The sequence below is a fragment of the Podarcis filfolensis genome (assembly GCF_964270895.1).
Source record: "Podarcis filfolensis genome assembly, chromosome: 9".
Taxonomy (NCBI): domain Eukaryota; kingdom Metazoa; phylum Chordata; class Lepidosauria; order Squamata; family Lacertidae; genus Podarcis; species Podarcis filfolensis.
Genome location: NC_139610.1, coordinates 47,148,550 through 47,172,179, shown reverse-complemented (window position 1 = coordinate 47,172,179; position 23,630 = coordinate 47,148,550). Strand labels below are relative to the sequence as shown.

The window sequence follows — 23,630 nt, the reverse complement described above, 5'->3', positions numbered from 1 at the left end:
CAATTGTGTACATTGACCTGCATTCACTGTTTTACTGCCCATTAATTCAGTTTGGAGAGATCCTTTTGGAGCTCTTGTCAGTCATTTTTTGTTTTAATCTCCCTGAACAATTTAGCCAGCAAACCTGACTACCACACTACTCAATCTCTAAATAATTCATGAACAAGTTAAAAAACACAGGTCTCAATACAGATTCCTGGAGAATGACACTTTCTACATTCCTTCATTGACAGAGCTGTCCATTTATTCCCATTCTTTGCTTCCTGTTTCTTAACCAATACCCACTCTTCAAACTTTTGTATGTAAAGGACTCGCTAGATGCAGCTATTCAAGGCTGTTGGAATTCTAGCCAAGGAGAGCACCAAAATAAGTTTTACTGTTGGAACCATTAAAGGAACAGATCTCTCATGCTATGAAGTTTCCAAGCTCTCTTAAATAGCTCTTGTAAAATCATAATTTAAACTTAACAGTGTAAGTACCATGGTGGGAAGCTCATGATCTGGGTTGCCCTAGTAGAATGGGAGAACCCAGCTCCTGGAGATAAAATTTAGCCAATCTCTGCTTATATCCTAAGAATCCTAGTCCACTAAATTGGTAATACGAAATGAGCTTCCATAATCTTGGGAAACATGCCTGATCAAAAGATAATTGAAGTGGGGTATTCCTAAGCTAACTCAAAATGTCATGTTTTCTATTTCGAGCCTTATGCAGTTCATTGAGGTCAGAGAAGCCCAAAATTTTCTGATTTGTATTAGACCTGATGATGTAGTCTAGCTCCTGGAGAACATACCGTTATCAGTATGCTGCATCTGGACCTTAGGTTTCCTAAAATTTAGCACTTTGGCCTTTTCATAGTTATACAAACATTCAAGGAGCTACTCTAAAGAAGAAAGTCCCAAATGATGTATCAGATCTTTTTAGTATAAGGCTGGTTTTGGATGTTTAGGTTTTATGGCTTCGTTCTTGTTGTGACACTTGGAATTACAGAAGTAAGATACTGTTTGCAATTGGTTTTTTGAAGCTGCATTGGAAGGCTTGGTAGTGCTGAAAACTGGGAATGCTCTTCACAAGGAAGTAACCCTGACAAAAATCTGCTCCTAAAACTCCCTGTCATTTGAGGATTTGAAAATTGTGAAGGAGGATGATTACCTGCACAAATAATCAGTGCATGTAAAGTAAAGTTGCTGTTGATTGATGCAATGCATCCCACGGTGCAGTACATCCAGTGAACCAAAAAACTGTAATAAACAAGATATTTGTAATTTCCCAGTCATTTGAATGCTTTGGGAGGAAGGGTGGGATAGAAATATAATAAATGAAAATAATAAACAATTATTTCAGGACCTCACGTGCACCAACTTTAAAGTGCTCAAGAGTTTTAAAAACCCTTATTATGAATCTTACAATGATCATACATGTAGGATAAGAATAATGACTTCTGCTGTTTAGGCTGATAAGGAGCTGTAAATTAACTAGGCATGAATTGATTAGGAAGTGCTTAAAAGGCAGTATTGGGGCATATATATATCTGAGACTATTATTATTCTTAGTAACGGGCAGCAAGAAAACAACTGGAAAATAATATGTACAAGTTTTTTTTGTTTGTTTTTTTAATTTAAATCATGCCATGCAATATGCAAGCAAAATGTACTATGGGCAAAGACTGTCTCTTATTTCCTATCCCACATTGCTGAAAAATTACTGTCTGCAATTAAAACAAGAATTAGCTTTGGGTCGCACACCAGGGGGTATCCATGTTCTTGGCTATGAAGTGCAACTGTGCATCTTTGAAAAAATGGAGGGTGGTGCATCACTCCATGTGGGCATATACTTACTTTTCTGGCTGAAGAAAGTCAATATATACAACAGAACTGAGACAGTCGTTAACTAACATTATACTATCAGGCAAATGTGTACTTTAAACTAACAGTATTACCCAGTTCCTTTGTTTGTGACATCTCCAAAGGAGCTGTGTTTTTGTTAGAAAAAGATGTAAATTTGACAGTCTTACTAGAATGCATTACATAGAATTCTCCATATGTTAGCTCACCAATTTCTGAGATAGATTCTTGAGATTAAGACCATCTGTCCTTTTAAGGATGGATGAATAAAGCAAGTTGGCTGAATTTGAATACATGTGGAGAGTGTCAAGATGATAGTTCAAGGTTCTGCTTTGCAAATTATGCTAATGGTTGAGTTTTTGAGATGCAGGTGTGAGTTCAGTCTGTTTGTGTGATTGCTATTTGTTCTAGTACCACAGTGATTTACTTGCATGGTTTTGCTACTAAGATAACTAATGACACAACTTTAATCGTGTGTGATGGAAAGAAAATCTGCTTGTTTCAGAAATAAGTCTCCCCAACTGCCTGTTTATTCTTTTCTGGACTCATTTGAAAATTGAATATCTTTTATATTTCAGAGCTTGTATATCACTAGGAGCTAAAGCCCGGACTATTGGAAATGCAGCAAAGAGCCAGGTAAACATTAAACTATTAGTACTTTAGTGAAGGCTGTTGTCATTCCAAGCAGCAGTTCTTGATTCTCATGAGAATTTATAACCATTGGAAATTAGTAATGGCAATTTTATACTTCAACAGATTATCACAAATATTAAGAATACATTGCATGGGTTCAAAAAACTGCACGGGAGAGCATTTGATGATCCATTTATAAAAGCTGAAAGAGCCAAACTGCCCTATGAGCTTCAGAAGTTACCTAATGGGAGTGTTGGAGTAAAGGTGAGTGTTCCAGCCCGTCTTGCAATATCTACATTTAAACTGTTAATATTTATGGTGCTTTGTGCATCCTATCAAATGATCCCTTCAGTTTGATTTGCCAGATTGTTCAATGCCAAAACAGGGCAGTGTTGATGATTTGATGAGATAGATCTGAACATTTGCACAAGGTATAACGGAGATACTGAATCTGCTCACATAAACCTGTCTGTGCATCTTTGGAGGCACTTCTCAAATGGGAGATGAGGCAGATGGCAACTGGAAGAGGGCCTTTCTGATGGTTGTGTGGCAGCAAAGACAGACCATTTTTTTGCCCTTTTCCCTTTTCCATATCATTATTCTAAAGTAATCTTATCTGTAGTTTTTGTTCTTTTGTTTTATTTATTTAAAGTGTTCTCTCTGTGTGTGAACACTGTAAGTGTATATATATGTAACACTGTAAGTCAGAATTCCCATATTGTGATTGGTTGTAGATTCCTGTTCAGTGTACATTTAGTCTCATCTGCCTAATGAATGTACCTTCACGACATGTTAGTTGCATGCATGATTTACCTTTAGGTATGCATACAAAATATCTTGAGTGGATATCTGACACGTCCATGGGGCATTTTATATTGTAGTTCAGAGGGCTATTAAATGTTGTGGCAATATTTTGGAAGATTGCATTAAACATTTATTGGAAACACGTTATGATAAAATGTAACACTTCTGGGGCACTGTGTGCTTTAATGGATACTGTTTTCCTTTTGTTGCAGGTACGATACTTGGATGAGGAGAGACCCTTTGCAATTGAACAGGTTACAGGCATGCTCTTGGTTAAGCTTAAAGATACGTCAGAAAGTGCACTTAAGAAACCTGTAGCAGATTGTGTAATTTCAGTAAGTTGGCGTTTTATGACTTTAATATGCTTAACATCAATTGTGTGGTATTCTATTGGGGAATATCAAAATGTTGCTTAAAAGGAAACATAAATATGCTAAGATGGTTATGCTTTGCAGAATATTTACCACAATTTCTCTTGAGTTTTTCCAGCTGGTAACACTTATAGAAATGTGAGCAACAGAAGTCCTTTCATTTACTGTTGTACTCAGTGCTGTAAAATCTTTTCAAAGACAGGCTTCAGGTAAAGTTGAAGGTTGACCTACTTAGTTTTACTGTGTTCTCTATGAATAAGGATGCAAGAGGGAGAGACTAGCTCGGTGGTAAGTCACATGTTGCAATCTTAGAAACCTTGGGCAGCCTGAGTAGCTAATACTTAGCTTGGTAGACAGACAGGTCTGGTTCACACAAAATGATAAGCCATGGTTTGGTTAACCAGTGTGATTTGTTTGAATATGTGAGCCCAGCCCAGCAGACTAACTATGGTTTCTTTTCTGTCAGCAAACCATACTGTGAAGCCATTGGGTTTTTTTCTCTTGGTTTTAGAACCATGGCTTGTTTTAACAATGATGGACCCAGCAGCCTCGCTTGAACTTTGGGTTTTTTTAACCATTCCACTCCAGATGCTCTCTGATAAAAGGGCTCAAGGCAAGAACAGCTAGAAAACAAGTCAAGCTTTGGAGAAACAAGCTGTTGCTTGTTTGCTCATCTGCAAGATGATTCCTGAGTTGTTGAATAAATTGTGGCTTAGCATTAAGTGTAAATGAAGCCAATATCTGACATGGTGCAAGGCTGCATCCTCTTTTCAATGGGAAAGGAGTCCAGGTTCAGGGAGTCAAGTTAACCAGCCTTTGATATTGAAGAAGCATCAAAATGCATGGACAGGAAGTAGTTTTAGTGTGACAGATTGATAGAAGCTGTACTTTTTTGTTTAGTAAATTGGTACCCACTAGAATCAAGTATTTCATGCAGCTTTGGATAAAAAGTAAGAAATCCGAATTCAACCCAGGAACCAAGCTTTTAGAATCTGACTGGAAGCATGCATTTTGGTATGTGTACATGATATTACCTTTCATAATATACCACTTCTGCAAATATCACTATTAGATTACAACACTCTTGTCACTTTGTGTTATATTTGACTAGAAAGAACGTAAAGGAATGTATAGGCTAACATTAAAGGCTTGATTTTTTGTTGTTGTCAAATGAGCCTCACCAACTGGGAAAACGACCAACAACACTCCTGTAGATGTTCTCAGTGATCAAGCTGGGATGCAAGGGTTCAGGCAGTCCCTGAGCTACTCTGGACCTAATTTGTAAATTAATAAAATAACCTTGAACTTGGCTTGGTAGTAATTTTTATTTTGAATCTAGATTCAGTTTGAACAGAAATATTAAACAAACTTGATCCCTTTAATAAATTTCCACGCATAGTCATAACATAACACCAGCATGAGCACCATCAAAAAGACTTCTATCCAGCACTTTGCTGCCATTATTCTCTTCTCTTGTCACTCCTTCTGTGGCTCTCTTTCTTAAGTCCTTACTTTTTCTGCCCATTCCATGTCCCTTCTATCAAAGCCCTTCACATCCTTGTTCGTCCCTCTATATTTCTCCATTTTAATATCCTGATGCACCTCTGACTGTTTTCTTTACTCTTTAAGCTCCATCGCCGTCTGTGGTCCAAAGGACTCTTCCTTCCTCAGCTCTTTATACCTTGAACTGCTTCCCAAACACCTCAGTTAAGCTACCTTGAAATTCAAAGCCCATATTTCATTAGGCTTTTGGCACACACCAAATGTCCCTATACCCTAAACCTGAGTATATGCAACTGAAATACCAGTAAATGGATATTATTTCCCTATTTACACTTATTGTCTTGTCCTTCTTTTGTCTCCCTTGTGCTGGACTATGGATAAGTTTTTCAGGATAACGATCAGTCTTCCTGTACTTACTAATGCTGAAAACCTAAAAACTGCAGTGATTTCAGCATGTCTACTTAACTGGAATGTGAATTGAACTATTTAAGTACTATGCATTAATAGACTTATATCTGCTTAAATGGAGTATTTTTGAGTTTTACAGTGCAATAAGATGTTTGGAATATGCCTTGTGTGAAATTATTAGCAAAAAAGGAATGCAGTGAAGCTAATAAAACATTTTTTCAACAGATCCCAAGTTTCTTTACTGATGCTGAAAGAAGGTCAGTAATGGCTGCTGCGCAAGTAGCAGGTTTAAACTGCCTGAGGTTAATGAATGAAACTACAGCAGGTAAACTTGTGGCTTTGATTATTACTATATAGCATACAGCTTAGTTTAGAATCAAATTTACATTGAGTGTCAAGATGTAAACCAGAGCAATTGCTGAAATGATGCACTATATCATGACCCCCTAGGGGAGCCTGTTTACAGGTAAACTACTCTATAGTAGAGGTGGGAGATTAAGGCAATGTATATGCAAATCCATCATAGTTTTTAATCTTACTCTGAGGTGTCTCATTTATCTCCTTACACGTTTTTAATCAAAACATTTCGAAGATGAGTGTTTAAAATGTCACTTCTTCATGATGGCTTTTAATTTGGCAGTATCCAAAATGCCACTTAAATACTTACATGTACTTTTGGATAGATCTTGATACACAAAACTTTCTGAGTTGTTACAGTTACCATCATAAAGCTATTGATGACACATTCCGTCTGTTTTAATAATAATAGCTAGACAAAATTGCTGATCATGTGTGGATTCTGGCTTCATTGGTTACCTAGCCTTTTGATTCCAGCAGGACATTGGAATATAGGAGCATACACTGAATCGTTTGCTCTTTCTGTCTTTCCATGTTTTAAATCAAGTGCAAAACACCATAATTGGATAATTCAGACACCGATTGTATTTAGATATAAAATGGTTTGGATCTTATCCATTGCTGTTGTTCTGCTAGCACAACAGATACCTGCTTGCACAATGAAGCTTTCCCCTCCTCTGTCCAAAGGTTTGGTGGACCCTCCAGATAAGATTTTGAGGGTATGCTGGGAGCAGGAAACAGAACTCCACACAAATAACACTGAATACAGTCGCTTTATTCTAATGCAAGTAAAGCAGAATTCTTGGAAGAGCCTGAAGATATATAATGCCTTTTTAGTTTATTCATGATTCTATAATGTATTTCATAATAGTATTCTAATGCTACTTAAATTTCACAAAATTTATTCTTTACTATCTTGCAGTTGCACTGGCCTATGGAATTTATAAACAGGATCTACCAACCCCAGAGGAGAGACCAAGGAATGTGGTTTTTGTTGATATGGGACACTCTGCATACCAAATTTCTGTTTGTGCTTTTAACAAAGGAAAATTAAAGGTAAAATACTGAATTGACATGTGATTCAGAAAAGTAAAGAAGCATAGGAAATTATCACAGTTACCAGTAATTCATATGCTATAATGGGCTGCTGCAAATCAGTGTCTGGTACTGTGACCATTCTTTTAGATCAGGCAATCCTTTCTGAAATGCATATAAAGAAATATGATTTGCCTACTACTTCATCCTAACCTAGTTTTTTTGTTATTGTGGCATGACAATAACAAAACCTTCTTTTCTGAAGGAGGCTGTATAACATTTTTTCCAAAATCCTGTCCTTAGTACCAGTGCATCAGGATATAAACCATCTACTCATCCTCGTATTACTTTGTGGCAGTCAAAACATGTCCATCCCCTCTTATTCAGGTGCAAATGCTGGTTTTGAATCCTATCATACCACATTGGCAGGGGCAGGGAGGGAAAGCTATCCATGCCATAAACTTTGCCAACACTTGCTCAGACTCCAAACACTGCTGACATGTGACTCCCAACAGATTACCCACATAGGAATGCAGCCCTAGATTAAAATACTTTTACCACCCTGCTTTAGAGGGTTGGTATCTAACTTGAATGCATTTCACTCTTTATGTAGCTGAATAAGTTGTCCCTAGCTTCTAAATAGTTAAGTGTATTAGTAAACATTTTAGACATTAAAATGCTTGTATTTCCCATTAGAGTAACAAGCATCTTCAAAACTTCCTAGAAAATAAGTGAGCCAAAAGCAGTTTGACATGTCAATATATTGGGCAAAATCCAGCATAATGCAAGTCAACTTTCACTTATGCACAGGACTTCTCTCCTGTTCCCTCACACCCTCCTTAAATTTTAGGAATGCACAGGAGGCTACAGGGACAGGGAAAAGGTGAAGTCCCATTGCATAAACCATAAGTCCATTCCATAACCACACAGAGACACCATTTATCTCTTATTACTGCAGCTTTTTGGCAGAGGATGGTGAAGACTAAATCTTAAAGCCACAAAGAGATTCATACATGTTTGATCCAACTTTCACGAAGGCAGCAGAAGCTGAAATATCACCTATCTGTTTATTTATCCATGGATACCAACTGTTTGGTTTAAGAGGTTTAGAAGCAAATCGTAGCTTTAATCTCTGCCATCTTTGCAAAACAGTTAACATTTTTTGGACTGCTACTAAAAGATGTTTATAGTAAGCATTGCATTAAACTTGCTGCACGATACTAACTTCCTGGGAGGCATAAAATTAACATGTTTGGCACCTCCTAAGATATTTATTCAACTGGGTCTTTGCTGGTCATTGAACCCAAGCCTTTGAGAATTGTCTGGCTACTGTGGTTCTTGCTGTTTTTACTGTATGCATTAGATTTTAATGGACTGTTTTTATTGTATTGGTATTTACGGACTGTATCCAGTGCTGCAGCTCCAGTTGTGCAACAGACTGCTCTGTAACAGAACTTCCTCTCTTGTACCTTCCATCCCCACCCCACAATCAGAACCAGCTCCAGAGGGTTGGGGGGCCCTTTGGAGCAGATTTGGGGTTACACAGAGGGAACAGAGGGAATAGAAGTCACATTGTGCAAGAAGAACTTCACTCGCACAGCATTTGATGCAACTCATGTGTTTTAAACTGCCCTAAAGGGTGGTGGTATGAAGGACAGTATTAAAAAGTGTTAAATAACTTACTTTCCTTACCACTATCATGCTGCATCTTTAACTTCACAGGTACTGGCTGCTACATTTGACCCATTTTTGGGTGGTAGAAACTTTGATGAGGCTTTGGTAGATTACTTCTGCGAAGAGTTCAGATCAAAGTATAAACTAAACGTGAAGGACAATCCTCGAGCACTGCTGCGTCTGTATCAGGAATGTGAAAAACTGAAGAAGCTTATGAGTGCCAATGCCTCTGATCTTCCCATGAACATAGAATGCTTCATGAATGACATTGATGTCTCTAGTAAGATGAACAGGTAGTGTGTTCAGTTTTGTATAAGGCTTAAATAAAAAAGTAGTCATTTCTGTCCATAATACTTAATGGATTCCTCCCTTTTAAACAGGGCTCAGTTTGAACAGTTGTGTGCATCGCTTCTGGCCAGAGTAGAACCTCCTTTGAGAGCAGTGATGGAACAAGCAAGTAAGTGAAAATTGCTCCAGCTTATTATGAATACCTGTCTTCTGCTTGTCTTCAAGCTAAAGTTCTTGTTTGTCAGTCTGACCAGTATTTATTATTACATTATTTATTTTTAAAATTTATATACCACTAGAGTGTTCCTGGCATTGGGCAATCAGGACAGATTAGGGATTCTGCTGGGTTACTGCCCACCTTGCTGCCCAGCAGTCTCCCTGCCTGAGCTGACAGCTGGTTTCAGAGGTGATGTTGAAGACCCCCAGATTTCTGGTTTTGGGGGACTTCAACATCCATGCCAATCTGACTGACTGGGGTGGCTCAGGACTTCATGGCTGCCATGATGACAATGGGGCTGTCCCAACATGTCATTGGCCCAACACATGTGAGGTGATGGGAGAGTTAGGTGCAAACATTGTGGGACAAGGTTTGTCAAAGGGATGGGAGGTTGAAGGGGTTTGGATTAGATGTAAAGGGAGGGGGTGGCAGTGTGGGGTAGGTAGGCTGGGTTGGCAAGCAATGTGAGCAGCAGTGGCAATCCCTAATAAATATTTGCTGCAGTCATGTATACAGTCATGGCGTGGAGTCCCAGTTTTAACAGCAAAAGGGACACATCGTTCCTCTCCCTAAGTACTTTTCCCCCAGGCACAGAGTTTCAGTATAAAAACTGCAGTATCTTCTCCTCAAACTATGGAAGCAAATTGTCTGCTTATGTGTCTACTAGAACTGCAGCGTGAAGATATTTACAGTATAGAAATAGTAGGTGGAGCAACTCGAATTCCAGCAGTGAAGGAGCAGATTAGCAGATTTTTCTGCAAGGAGATAAGTACCACACTTAATGCTGATGAAGCTGTTGCAAGAGGCTGTGCGTTGCAGGTATGTTTACTTAACAATATTTCATTAGCAATACTACTTAATATTTCTGGGATTGGTAATTTGACCTCAATGAGACATGCTATAATTATAGTGCGATTTGGACCAGGCCATCATAGTGAAAATTGCAAGGCACTGGTATAATGCCATATTTTAATTGTTCACACTATTTTTTTGTAGTAATTTCCATTTTGAGTATACTTTTTATTGGGGAAGAGAGTTGCCATTCTTTCTCTTCTTGTTCTTTGCATATCCTTTTTGTGCTGGTGGCTAGTGTAACAGGTCTGCATGAAAATCATTACTTTGTGAAATTAAATGTATGTTGCTGGTCATAAAGCCAGACACAAAGCAAATATGTAATAATCACAAGACTTAGTGATATTTTATCTTTTTTCCTAGTGTGCAATTCTTTCTCCAGCATTTAAAGTCCGTGAGTTTTCCATCACAGATGTTGTTCCGTACTCAATTACTCTGAGGTGGCAGTCATCTTATGAGGAGGGGACAGGGTAAGAATTTGAGCAACGTTCCAAATCGATAGTGTGTCAAAGGGTCAGTAAATAGATGAGTTAGATTTGCTATTTATAATACAGGGAAATTTCTAAAAATGTGCATTGAATGTAAGCAAAGCAGAGATACACAATCACTTTGACATAGACATTCCCATGAAGTGCTTTTCTTTCTTCCTGTTTTGCTTGATAACATGGTCTTGTGTCCTTTCATAGTAAGCTAGATAGTTAACACATGCTGGAAAACATTTGTGTGACCTATGCTATACAGATAACTAGGGATCTTTTTAACCTCCAGCTCTCTAGGGAAGGAAACTAGGACAGGAGCACATCATGCAGATTCATTTGCGATGTTCACCTTGGCAAGCATTCCTCTCTCTTGTAGTGTGAGCACCTCTGAAACTCATGATGACATAAAGAGCCATCCCCTAGCTTTATTCTTATGAGATGTATTCATAGTGGGGAAGAGGAGCACGGGGAAATGCAGCCATGCTGGGCATCAGAGGTACTTGGAGCACCCCTGAAGCTTAACATCACTGGGAAGAGAGCACCCCAAGCTCTTTTCTTCTTGATTCCAAACTCAGGAGGAGAATTGGGACTTGTCCTTAACCTTGTGCTGGACTTTGGAGTTGTACCACAAGCATCTCCAAATCTCACTATGATATCTGAGATGAGATCCTGCACCTCTTAGGTAAAGTTAGTAGTGACAACAAATTTTGGGCAGCTACCAAGGACTTTCTTATAACATCTGCTCCTCTTTCTTTCCACAAACTCTCTTAATATACAGGAGAACTGGGAAAAGGATATAGTTGAATTGTAGAGTCAACACATGCAAATAAAAATGCCTGCAAATAAAAATACCTGCACCTCCGAAACTCATGAATGAAACTCTGAAATGTCTGATATTTTATTGTTGTTGTAACTTATATGGTGTACAAACTTTCATATGGTGTATAAAGAATATTTTATTTTTTGTAGTGAATGTGAAGTGTTCTGCAAAAACCACGCTGCTCCATTCTCAAAGGTTATTACTTTCCACAAGAAGGAGCCTTTTGAGCTGGAAGCATTTTACACCCATCCACATGACATTCCTTATCCTGATACAAGAATAGGTAACATGTTTCTTTACTTCTTGAGCATGGCATTACAGTATGTTCTAACTTTGAAAAAGAACCATTGTTTCAATACTCAAATACTAGTGTAACAAAATTAAGAGATGGTTAGTCTCAGAATCAGTCTTTGAATCCGCTCATGTACAGTGCTTTCATTTACACTTTGTCCTTGAATATATTTAATGTTTAGCTTTTCTGCTTCAATTATTTAAGACTGTATTTCTCTCCCTTTGAATCCAGACCTCTGTATTTAAAGAACTACGTAACAATCCTCATTCCCAGGGGAGCTTTCGATTTCGGTTTTTTTAACAGTGTCTTGCCTGTAGTGTTTTTTGAACAGTGTCTTGCCAGGCTTGCATTGCAAGTCTCTTGGAGAAATTTTCAAAACCAGTTTGATATGGCAAGAAGTACCTGCCATTTAAAAGTTAAAAGTAAAAGATTCCATAGGTTGGCTCTGAGTGAACCCAAAGTTGCTCTTGGATTCCAAGCTCAGTAGTGTTTCAACAGATAATTTAAACAACGTGTACTGCAAAATTCTAGCAATACTTAGCTGAGGAATGATAGCTGCGAGTTTACAGTGGGCAGAGGGAAATAACATGAATATAGTAGTTGTCAAAAGGGATGCTGGTGGCGCTGTGGTCTAAACCACTGAGCCTCTTGGGCTTGCTGATCAGAAGGTTGGCGGATCGAATCCCCGCGATGGGGTAAGCTCCCGTTGCTCAGTCCCAGCTCCTGCCAACCTAGCAGTTCGAAAGCATGTCAAAGTGCAAGTAGATAAATAGGCGGGAAGGTAAATGGTGTTTCCGTGCGCTGCTCTGGTTTCGGTGTTCCCTTGCGCCAGAAGCGGCTTAGTCATGCTGGCCACATGACCTGGAAAAACTGTCTGCGGACAAACACCAGCTCTCTTGGCCTGTAAAGTGAGATGAGCGCCGCAACCCCAAAGTTGTCTGCGACTGGACTTAACTGTCAGGGGTCCTTTACCTTTTTTTAGTAGTTGTCAAAGCAGAGGCACAACACTGTCATTTGCAAGGCAGAAGCCACTTAAAATGCAGTTTGGCCTCCATTGACTGCTTCCATTCAGTATTAATATGTTCTGGCTTGGCTGTGTAATGCAGTGGAGTGGCACATCCTTAAGGCCATCAAGCCATGCAGCTGTTTCCCTCCTTTCTTCTAATTTTGCTGGTAGAGGTTATAATTTGCTTCTGGGCCATTTTGACTTCTCCCTGTATCTGTAAGTGTTCTGCTTCTCTGGCATATCTTCCTTGGTGTATTTCCTTTTTCCTAGCAATCGTTGAGTATTCCAGTCTGGGATGAAGCTACAATTGGGAGCTGAAACCTCCCTTTCTTACCTACATGGGCTCATTGCTTTTAGATTAAACAATCATAGTGGTACCTTGATATTATTTTAAATTAAAGCTTTTCTTTTCTACAGTGTAGTTGCATAAGTTCAGAAGGTTAGTTCCTGTCAGGAGTATGTGATAACTGACTCATCTGTCTCAGGGCACAGTAACAGACAGTGCTTCGTGGTCTTTTTGTATGCCTAGGCAGATCAACATTTGAGCTCTTAGGAGCTTACCAGGAAGGCAGGGACTTATGCACCTCTGTGCATGTGTCCTGAAGGCTAGGACAGGCCTCTGCATAGCTCAGGAAGTTTCCAAATGTTGATCTGTGCAGAAACAGAACCAGTACATACAGAGCCAGAACCCATTTCAAGAGCAAAAGTCCTTTAGCTTGAGTCAAATGTCACTCAATGTGTTTATAATCCCACAGTAATTTAATTAGATTGTGAGCACTGGCAAAATAGATCTTCTGGTTCGAGTTTGTAGAATATTGAAATGTTAAATAGCGCACATCACATTACAATGCACATTGCTGGTGAGTCCACTCTGTCTACTGTGCCATCTTCTTTTCAGCTGTAGATTTGTTTCAAGAGTTTATCTTGTCCTTGTTGGGGACAGAAGCAATATAGGTGCCTCTGATCAGAGGCAGCCTTCATAAAGCATCTTTATGAACAGGTTGTAATCTAGGAGTTGCTAGTTGCTAACATTTACTTTTTAAAAGTGTGTAAATAAATGTAAGTAATCATGAGGGCTTAGCATAAAAAAACAAGTCTACAAGCCAATGTCCAATGTCTGCTTTGTATTGTTCAGGTCATTTTGTTATTCAAAACGTTGGACCCCAACATGATGGTGACAATTCAAAAGTGAAAGTGAAAGTTCGAGTTAATGTCCATGGAATCTTCAGTGTGGCTAATGCATCTGTGATAGAGAAGCAACATGCAGAAGGTGATCCAAGCGATATTGCTATGGACACAGAATTGCCTTGCAAGAATCCAAGCAAAGAGGAGCTGGTATGTTAAACTATGAAATCCTCTCACAACTACAAGTAGAACATAATTTTTACTAAAACTTTATTTTTTAATGATCTACTGAAAAATCTACTTGCTTAAGTAGCCCCTTAGCTTTTAGTAATATTTAAAAGTTATGTAAGTTCCTGTCCCCTTGAAGTTTTCTTTGTCCACCATTAACTCCGTTTCCGACTTCTCCTGATCCTTTTCTGGTATCCATACTTGCTCATAAAGCTGCAGTTTGTAATTGTCATTGTAGGCAGTTCACCTGCACTAATACAAGTTGCTTTCAGTAGCTCTATTTTTTATTTTCCTTTTACCAAAATACATGATTCCTCTAATAAAGCAGGAGTGAAAATACACACACACACACACACAAACAAACACAAACACACACAAACACACATATGCATATAAAAACTTGATAACCCAGCTGTGCACACTAATACTCACTTTGGATTAAACTTCAGTTTCCGCAAATAGATTCCCATTTATAAATTTTTGCAGTGCCTCCTTGGCTTGCAATGTTTAAAATTTCATTCTGGAAGTTTTTAAACATTTTACTAAAACAAATTCTTACTGAAGGTGAGCAGTCGATGCTTGTGTTTGTCTGTCTTTGAGGCATACAAGTAACCTGAATATCTGCTAAACCTGGTTTTTAAAATTTTAAATGTCCTGAATACTAAGTAGAAAAATGCTCTTCTGAATAAAAAGTAACCATTTTTAATGTCTAAGTCTTGTTTTCTGTGCTGCACCAACTAATTATCTTCTGTTTCTACTATGATGCATATCAGCAATTAGCTTTCATAATTGAGGATGACTTCCTTGACTCTGAGGATGAGGTTTGTTTATATACGTAGCATTCAGTTTGCTTTAAGATAGCAAAGATACTTTCCCCTCAGTTTGTTCCTTTTCTGAGAAAAGTGGGACATAAATGAAAGAAATCTTTTCAGAAAAGGAAGTTCTTAAGTACTTGGCAATAGCTATGCATTTCGGAATTAAAATACTACCAGTCTTGGTTTTAATATTGTGATATTTACATCTTAATATTCTATAAGATAATTCAATATCTTTAGCAAAAATTACTTCTCATCTAGTGGTTGGTTAACTGCTTCAAAACTAATGATTAAATGAAGCATGCTATTGGTGCCAGTGTAGACACTCAAAATTAGTAAACGGTATAAAAATACTTGTCTAAATTTCTTATTTACTGAAATCTCATATACAGGATGAATGCTCTGCTATCCCTGAGTTCTGTATCCCTCTGTATGCTTCTGTATCCCTCTGTGACTCCTTGTTGTATTAGTTTGCTAGGTTTGGGGCCTATACCGTAGGTTCATTCCACCATCTGTTTCTTGCTGTACTCCTGCTTACCACTATAGCTGAGTTTAAATCTTCCCATTTTTGTACTCAGCTTTTTATTTTTGTAAGCTAGAGGAAGTCCCTAGTTGCAATGCTGTTTTTTTCTATATTATATTTTTGGGCTTCTTTGATATATTGTGACAGTGTATGTCAAAAGAATCAGATTACTTCTAAACTGTCACTAATGTTGTATTTATAAGATAGATAGGCATTTGGCAGAGCAGTTTAAACCTCTTTACACTGGCCTTGGAGAGGAGAAAGAAGTTGGATTGGTTGAAGGTGCCAAATGGCCAGGCAGAAACCAGCAGAAAGCCCTGAAATGGGAGGGGACTGAGTTGGCCTGGGATTCATTGGTTTCCAGGCTGGTTCCACTCCTGTCATGTGGCTGCATCAGGCTCAATCCAGACCAGATTGCCTCATCATCTCAAGATTTATACAGAGATCCACCTGTCCCCTTCTTCTGTCACATCCAGCAATGCGGATACAGTGGTGGCCCTGCTAGTTGGTGTGTTAAACCCCACTGAGCAACGACCATAATCTAATAGAGTATGAAAGGATTCAGGACCCATAGTTCTGAAAAGTTTTGTCTTCATTTGGGGTTAATCAACTCCATCCTCTTGTCGTCTTTCATTTGTTTTCCAGTATTGTGGGAGTAATCTAATTGCCACCATTTAGAATTTCATGATCTAGAATATGTTTTCCTTGCCTTTATCATGTTGAAGGAAACAAGGCTTGAGAAGCCTTAAACATTATGCTAAGAGTAACAGTTGTGTGCTTCAAGTAAACAAGCACTAGTTAAGTAAAGTGCTTTTTTTACTGATACATTTTGTCTGATTGCACAAAGCTACTATGTAGATGACTAGAGTACACCTTCCTGTAAAGTTTAGTGTGGAGGTAAAACTTTTCTTTTTTTATAGGCTAAAATGCAGGTTGATCAAGATGATGGCAATCACAAGAACCAACATGAGCAGCATAATCAAGGCGATGAGGAAGTTGATCATATAAGCTGTGAAGGAAAGGTCAGTATGAAATAGCAAAGATAAGTTTGAGGACCTCAAATCTTAGAATAGGAATGGCTCTTGTCCAAAACTGCTAAGAAGTTGATGGGGAAATACCCTTGTACTATTGTGTGATCAGTCCGCAATAACTTACTTAAATATAGCCATGAGTTTTGCTATCTAGGCATTAAACACTCATTCATGCGCTAATGGGCTTCAAGTGCATCCTGTGACACAGAGAATTAAGATAGCCTTACACACCCTCAATAGAAACTGATGCAGTAGCTCTTCTTTGGTTGTTAATCTAAAGCGCTTCTAAGAGGATTTTCTATTTAAGCATTGCTTGAACTAGCTTCCTTGCTTGACTTAAGTGTCATCCAAAAAATCCTGCAGCATCTGCAGATGCTAAACAGTAATATTATCCTTCTGTGGATCTTTCATCTTAAAATTGTATTGCGTCAAATCTTTATATGACACGTTTTTGTACAATGGGTTCAAATATTCTGAATGTTGACATATATTTCAATGTGTAATTCTGCAGACTGCTTCAGGAGACAAGATTGACACAGCTCAGTCTGGCAAAACTAAAGCAAAGATCAAGAGTATTGATCTACCTATCCAGGTTAACCTATACAGACAGGTGGGACAGGATGTTATTAACTGCTACATTGAAAATGAGGTAAGGATACAGAGTTATTCCATGTCTGTAAAGCAGATGTCTCAATTCTAGATTAAATAAAAGAATTAGAAGAAACTGAGTTATAATAGTAAATCTATTACAGTTAAGTGATGGAATATTGTATTTTTTTTTTATTCATAAGTTTACCAAGTTTAGAGTACATGACACTGTGGTTGGTTCAGTTCAACAGATTCCAGAGTCAGAAGAGGTTTGTTGTGGAAGATTCCCAAAAACATATTTGAAAAAAATAACATCTCTGTACTTGTCAAGATTTTAAATGACTTAAAATTTTCTTACAGGGGAAGATGGTAATGCAAGACAAGCTGGAGAAGGAGAAAAATGATGCCAAAAATGCTGTTGAAGAGTATGTGTATGATCTAAGAGACAAGCTCTGTGGTGTCTATGAAAAATTCATCACTGAAGATGTAAGAATCATTGTGCATTTATAACATGAGGAATCTGTTTAATTGGCAAATCATACTGAAAGAAAAGGAGGGTAGCTGATGTCGGAAAAGTGCAGTGTGCCTTAAATCACAGCTGCACTATAGCATTGAATTCACCCTACTGTATTTTCATTAAACAGCACATATAACAAAATGAAAAGTTTTTGAAGGCATAAGTCTTTGTCACATTGGAGAGTTCTGGCGATTAGTCTGGCATAGGTCTTGCAGAGCTCTTGAAGATCTTTGCCTTCACCTCTTTAAATCAGCATTTTACTTGCATTTTTGAAGTTCTAATACAGGATTGTAATGTTTAAACTGGTCCCATAAGTTAATTCTTAAAATTGATTTTGGAGTTATATTATATTAGAATATTAAAAATTCCCACTGTTACAAGACTTTATGTTTTGAGAAATCCATTTTGCATAAAAGTAGTAACATAATGAATATACACAGTGCTAATCAAACAGGGCAACTTGAATGAATAAAATAGCAGGCAAATGAAATTTGTAATTTTAACAGGAACCGTACCCAGATTCCTATGCATGCTGAAGCATGTATGTTTATTGTTTTCACTGCTTTCAGTTTTTTCTTATATTCTAAGTAATGTAAGGGAAGTTCCTATTATCACATCATGTCATAAAATATATACAAACATTAATATATACAAATATTGTAATAATCATTTCCAGGTAAAACATTGAATTTGAATATAACATTTAAGTCATACGAAGTATGCTTTAGGAAGAAACGTCAATCAAATATTTCAGATCAAATACTTAGTGGACTATTGGAGAAAAACTTTCAATATTTGTACAGCATATTCTAAAGTTAACATGGTATACTTTAGAGTAGCAGAAACTGATTTTTTAGTTGACTACAGTAATTAGTTAAAAGAAAGATAATTTGATGTATTGATTCAGCGTAAATACATTTGCATATTACCTAAAACATAAATGTTCCTTTTTGAAATATGAGGGAAAGTGTGAAGTAATAAAGAATCAATAAACGTATCTTTCATTTTTAGAGAAAAGCCACATGTCATTTTCGCTTCCAGTTCTTTTATAATAACATACAAGCTCAAAATATATGGGTGTGCTTTTAACTTTCAATCCTATCAATTTAAAATCGTTTCTGAGCTATATGCATTTCAGCTACAGCTTCAGAATTTCATCCCCCCCCCCCATTTTGTTGACTTTCCTGTGTTTCCTATTGCTACATTTGTCACAAATCACTTGATGAATATATATTGGAATGGGGGAAAATAAATTAGTGTGGCATTCTGCATGACTATAGATTTAAATGTACTACATTTTAACTACAGCAACACTAAAATAAATTAGCAGGGTATTTCAGAGAGAAGCTTAAATGCAATTATAGCCTTCATGCATTGCTTGACTAATTAACCATTAGACTTAATTTACTTAGCTTTACCTTGTCCTGTCATTCAGGCTGTGCCTGAGTCACACAGATTGTTAAATGTTTATGCAGAAATTATGAGGGGTAAAGCAAGGACACAATACCCTTAGAATAATTGTAACAAAACTCAATTTCTACTAGCTGTTTCTATACTTTAGCATAATGCATGGGACCCAGTTAGCATTCCAGTTTAGTTTTTAATACCATTATAGCTGAAGCGCTGAAACTATTTCCCCCTTTTCTGTAAAATTCTGTAAAACTCAATTTCCTATAACACATTATTGTTACAGTGTCAGTATTGGATATCGGTGTTTGTAGCTGAATGCATTTTTACACAGACAGCTTCTGTTTTCACTCATTCAAAATGGCAAGGCTTTTTGTACTGCTTTTTCTAGGATTCAAGAAAGATAACTTTAATGTTGGAGGACACAGAAAACTGGCTTTATGAAGATGGAGAAGACCAACCAAAACATGTATATGTGGAAAAACTTCAGGAAATGAAAGTAAGACCTGTATTTTAAGAAGTGTAATAATTGAATGTCGTAGATATGTGGACTAGTAGCTTTGCTGTCTTAAAGCCACTGAAATTTGACCAGAGACAGCAAGAGATTCAAGATGTCACAAGAGCATTAATTAAAGTTGATTAAATGGAGTAGTTGCAAGTACTATAGCTTCATACGGACTTTGAGTACTGATATCAGCATTTTCTTTTGCATACCTCCCAGTAAAAAAACTAAGCCTTCAACCTGTACACTTGTAGAAAAATATATTATACCTTCCTGCCAACCCAAGTACCTTATGGTGACTGACTATAAAATTAAAATTAATTAAAAAAACAATCAGGTAGTTAGTCCTTCATGGGTTGAGGCTTACACCCAGCCTGTTGTTTGTTGTGACTCCTGGTAGAAGATGCAAGAAGAACCAGGGGACCAGAGGCACAAAGTTATTTGCAAGTCTCCCTACCAGCCCCCAAGAAACCTTGGCTAGAGATCATGATTTGCTTGGACTGAAACAAGCCTTGATTCCCAGTGTGGACATAATGCTAAACCAGTGGTTGTTTCTCCTGCACCAGGAAAGGAGCAGAGTGGCTCTGATAAGGTGGCTTATGGTTTACCATGACATTGAAACTGAGTTTTCATTTGCCTCCTAAAACAGTAGCCTTCCAAAATAAAATCATCTTCAAGGACCAGTGAAAAACATTGAGAGAGGGGACCAGCTGCACTTTACAATGCAAGATGTTCCATAATCTCAGTGCAGCAAGAGAAAATGCCCCCTTTCAAGTTCTGTCCAGCTATGCCTTCACCTAGGCAGGACTTGTATTACTCCCTCACTGAGCAAGACTTTCTCATCTGTGGTGCTGATAATGTGTGTCACAGCAACTTGTTGATGATTAATTTCATTTTCCCTGCATTTGTCTCATACACTTCCAAACCAAGGTTGGTAAGATGAAATTATAGTTGGGGATATACTAGCTCTGGATTTCTTGTATCGAGCATTAGCTGGAATTTGATGGTCTCTAACTTCATGAATTGGTTCCAGACCTGCTGTTCTAGGAACAGAAAGCCGCCTCTTGTTCACAGAAGTGAGTCTGATCCAGCAGAGGCTCCCACTCTACTAGGCACTCCTGCAAGCAGTAGGGAGGGGTTTGCACCTCCTGTGCTGTTTGAGAGGGCCTTGAACTCTGGAGCAGATTGTGGAGGGAAATAGCATATCCCCTTCCACCCACAAGAGCAGTCAGGTTGTAGAGCTTGGCTCTGCAACTCTGGAATCAACCCTTTGATTCTAAATACAGTAGAGAAGAGAGGCTTGCTAATGCTGGTATGTGAGCCACTTTTCTGTTTCCCCAGCAAAATAACTAGTTCATTTGCTTCCCCAGATTGCCATTCTTTTTTCCTGTAGGTTTACAAGGAATTCTGCTTAATAGTTCCAAAAATATGCTACCTTTATTCATGCTTTCTCCAGTTTTTAGGGAATACTTTTTAAATACCTCAACTTCTGCTTCTTCTGTTGTAGAAATTTGGCGGTCCTATTCATGATAGATACATGGAACATGAAGAGAGGCCTAAAGCATTAAATGATTTGGGAAAGAAACTCCAGCTGCTTATGAAAGCTGTAGAAGGATACAAAAATAAGGTAGGTCCATAAGATTTACAGGATAGTTCTAATAGTACTGTATTGAACTCCTGTATAACTTACCTAATCTACAAATTATTTGTCAACAAAATATTTTGAAAGAGGGTAAAATGTGTCTCCTTTAAACAGAAACAAATATGTCTTCTTTTTCATCTTGTAGTGTCTTGTTTTTTTTCTTTAATATCCTTAACATACTATATTCACAATTAAACATTTCTTCTGTGGTATGTAACAATTGATAATATATTTTATGTCTAAGCTTTGTTTGTCCATCAGTAAATAAGATGGAGTGACTTTTCACAAATTGTATTTCCAAACCTAGAGTTCCTTTTAATATATAATTACTCAAGTTTGCAAAATTGTGCTGTTTGGAAAAGACCGTAGCATAGAGAAGAGATGCAGAACTCCTGGCTCATAGATTGGATGTGGCCCATGAATATGGTATTCTAATTTTTCTGATTTGCTTGCTGATAGCAAATCATGATTTATCAGTTCACACATCATACGTAACCATAGTTATGCTTCCTTAATAATAGTCTGGAATGACTTCAGAAATGAGCATATGTATTCATTACCTTTCTGAATTCTGAATTTAAATAACTTACCAATAATTACAAAATTTTTCCTCCTCTAGGATGAAAAATATGATCACATTGATCCTGTTGATATGGAAAAAGTTGAAAAGTATACCAGTGAAGCAATGAATTGGTTGAACTCAAAAATGAATGCACAGAACAGGCTGAGTCTCACCCAGGATCCTGTTGTGAAAGTGGCAGAAATAACAGCGAAATCTAAGGTAAATGTGAAATTTCTGTGAATGAAATGGGATTAATATAAATATGGATAGACCAAGAAATAAATGAATATTCCAAATAATAGAAGGGGATAACAAACATTCCTGTTAAAGTTAATAAAAAGGATATCAGTAGTACAGTTACTCTTTAGCATCTATACACGGTGAGCTCCATCTACCATAACTGTTAATGTGACCCATCTGTAGACACAGGGCTTTGAATCACAGTGTCTCAGTATGGTGACACCAAAAATCAGCTAAAGCTTTGATTGATGCAGAAGAATTTGGCTTGGATCTTAAAGTTTCACTCCATCAATGGAAGGAGCATCTGTTGTTTTTCTTACACTAAATGTGCATAAAGGGTATATAGGTGTTTTTGTGTATGTCTGTGCGCATGCCTGCATATATTGCAGGTAAAACCATATATCTGTTTTGAAAACCCTGTGTTCTGATATTTGGCAACAATTTAGATTGATTGAAAATGTGCAGTAGATTTTGACTAGCAGTGGATAATTTCTGTCTCTGGATAAGCAAGAAGCAATTTCCTATGTGTGCCATTTAGCATACTTCACAGAAAGCTTGATGATTCAACAATTGGAGCAGATAATAATGTAGCTAAGAAGATTTGTAGCAGTTTCCATTATCTGAAGGCTCTTCAAGCTGATTTGTAAACAGTTGCTTGATACCAGAATCTTTCAGTCATGGGCAGATCTTTAGTGAAATAATTACCCCCAGGTATACCTCCCAAATACCACATCATAATCCATTACATTCGTATTTTTTGCCAGCTTACCATATTTTCTCCCTCTTCATTTTAATAACAGGAACTGGACAGTTTATGTAACCCTATTATTTACAAGCCTAAGCCCAAGGCAGAGCCACTGTCTGAAGATCAGTCAAAATCTAGTGAACACAATGGACCAATGAATGGACAGAGTGGTGCTGACACAAAATCAGAGGACAGTTGCCAGCAGCCTAAATCATCTGAAGAAATGGATGTGGACTAAGTTTTGCATTTCTTTCAGTCCATTAAAAGCAGTGCAAGTAATCAGAGGGTCCATCTTTCTTTTATGTCTGATTCACACTACAGATGTTCAGTTAGTCAACTTTCTGTCCTTTGTTCTTTGCAGTAGGTTTGAAAGTGTTTTTCTATTTGAGTGCATTCCCATTGTTCATTCCATGATACCGCTTATGTGGAGCGTTAGTTGAATGTAGATTGTAAAAGTCAGTTTAAGCTTTCCCGATATATTTTATATCAAATAGGCAGAATTGCTATATAAATGACAACAATCTACCTTATTTAAAGCTTTTATTGTGGGTAAGCCTCTGCTCCTTTATTCAGGAAAGGCCACTGTATTGCACTACTGATGCTGAAGTCTAGATCTCTGCATCTTTATTTTGGAAGATATTGGATTTGATGTGGCTTAAATATTGCCACTTGAAGCACTGACCTTTTTCTAGTTGTTGTACTGTTCTAATTTAAATATTAAAATAGAGGTTAGCTGGCAAATTAGTTAATCTTGTTGATGTACCATGAAAACTGTAAGAACCTTGTAGACAAAACATCCAAGGCTTGAAAGGAGCTCATACCAGCAGCATTCTTTGTCATAAGCCTTAGCAACATGACTCAAAATAAAGCTCATGGTCTCCGTGTACACACAGTCCTATATATCATATTCTGTGTTGATGCTGAGGACACTGTTTAAAGTTGTAATAGTATGAAACGTTAGTGAAAGTTTGAAGGCCATAACTGGGGACTCACTCATGTTTTCATTTCTCTTAATTACCTCCAGACTTGCTAATTTAGCTTAATTTTGAATGCTGCCTATGCATGTTCTTTAAATATGTCCTCCTCAGAATTAAAAGTGGAAAATACACACACATTAACTGGTAA

General features: G+C 37.5%; 1 protein-coding gene across 1 annotated transcript in view; it reads left to right on the top strand.

Moving 5' to 3' along the window:
• HSPA4L (heat shock protein family A (Hsp70) member 4 like) overlaps positions 1-23,630 on the top strand; it is a 27,150-nt gene extending 3,520 nt beyond the window's left edge. The window contains exons 2-19 of the mRNA XM_083571226.1: positions 2,420-2,477; positions 2,598-2,738; positions 3,491-3,613; positions 5,786-5,885; positions 6,840-6,973; positions 8,675-8,919; positions 9,007-9,083; positions 9,799-9,950; positions 10,347-10,453; positions 11,432-11,565; positions 13,716-13,915; positions 16,192-16,293; positions 16,814-16,951; positions 17,251-17,376; positions 19,206-19,313; positions 20,824-20,943; positions 21,578-21,739; positions 22,561-23,630. Of these exons, the coding sequence (XP_083427352.1) occupies positions 2,420-2,477; positions 2,598-2,738; positions 3,491-3,613; positions 5,786-5,885; positions 6,840-6,973; positions 8,675-8,919; positions 9,007-9,083; positions 9,799-9,950; positions 10,347-10,453; positions 11,432-11,565; positions 13,716-13,915; positions 16,192-16,293; positions 16,814-16,951; positions 17,251-17,376; positions 19,206-19,313; positions 20,824-20,943; positions 21,578-21,739; positions 22,561-22,743 (2,410 nt within the window). The 3' untranslated portion in view covers positions 22,744-23,630. The remainder of the gene's footprint in view (positions 1-2,419; positions 2,478-2,597; positions 2,739-3,490; positions 3,614-5,785; positions 5,886-6,839; positions 6,974-8,674; positions 8,920-9,006; positions 9,084-9,798; positions 9,951-10,346; positions 10,454-11,431; positions 11,566-13,715; positions 13,916-16,191; positions 16,294-16,813; positions 16,952-17,250; positions 17,377-19,205; positions 19,314-20,823; positions 20,944-21,577; positions 21,740-22,560) is intronic.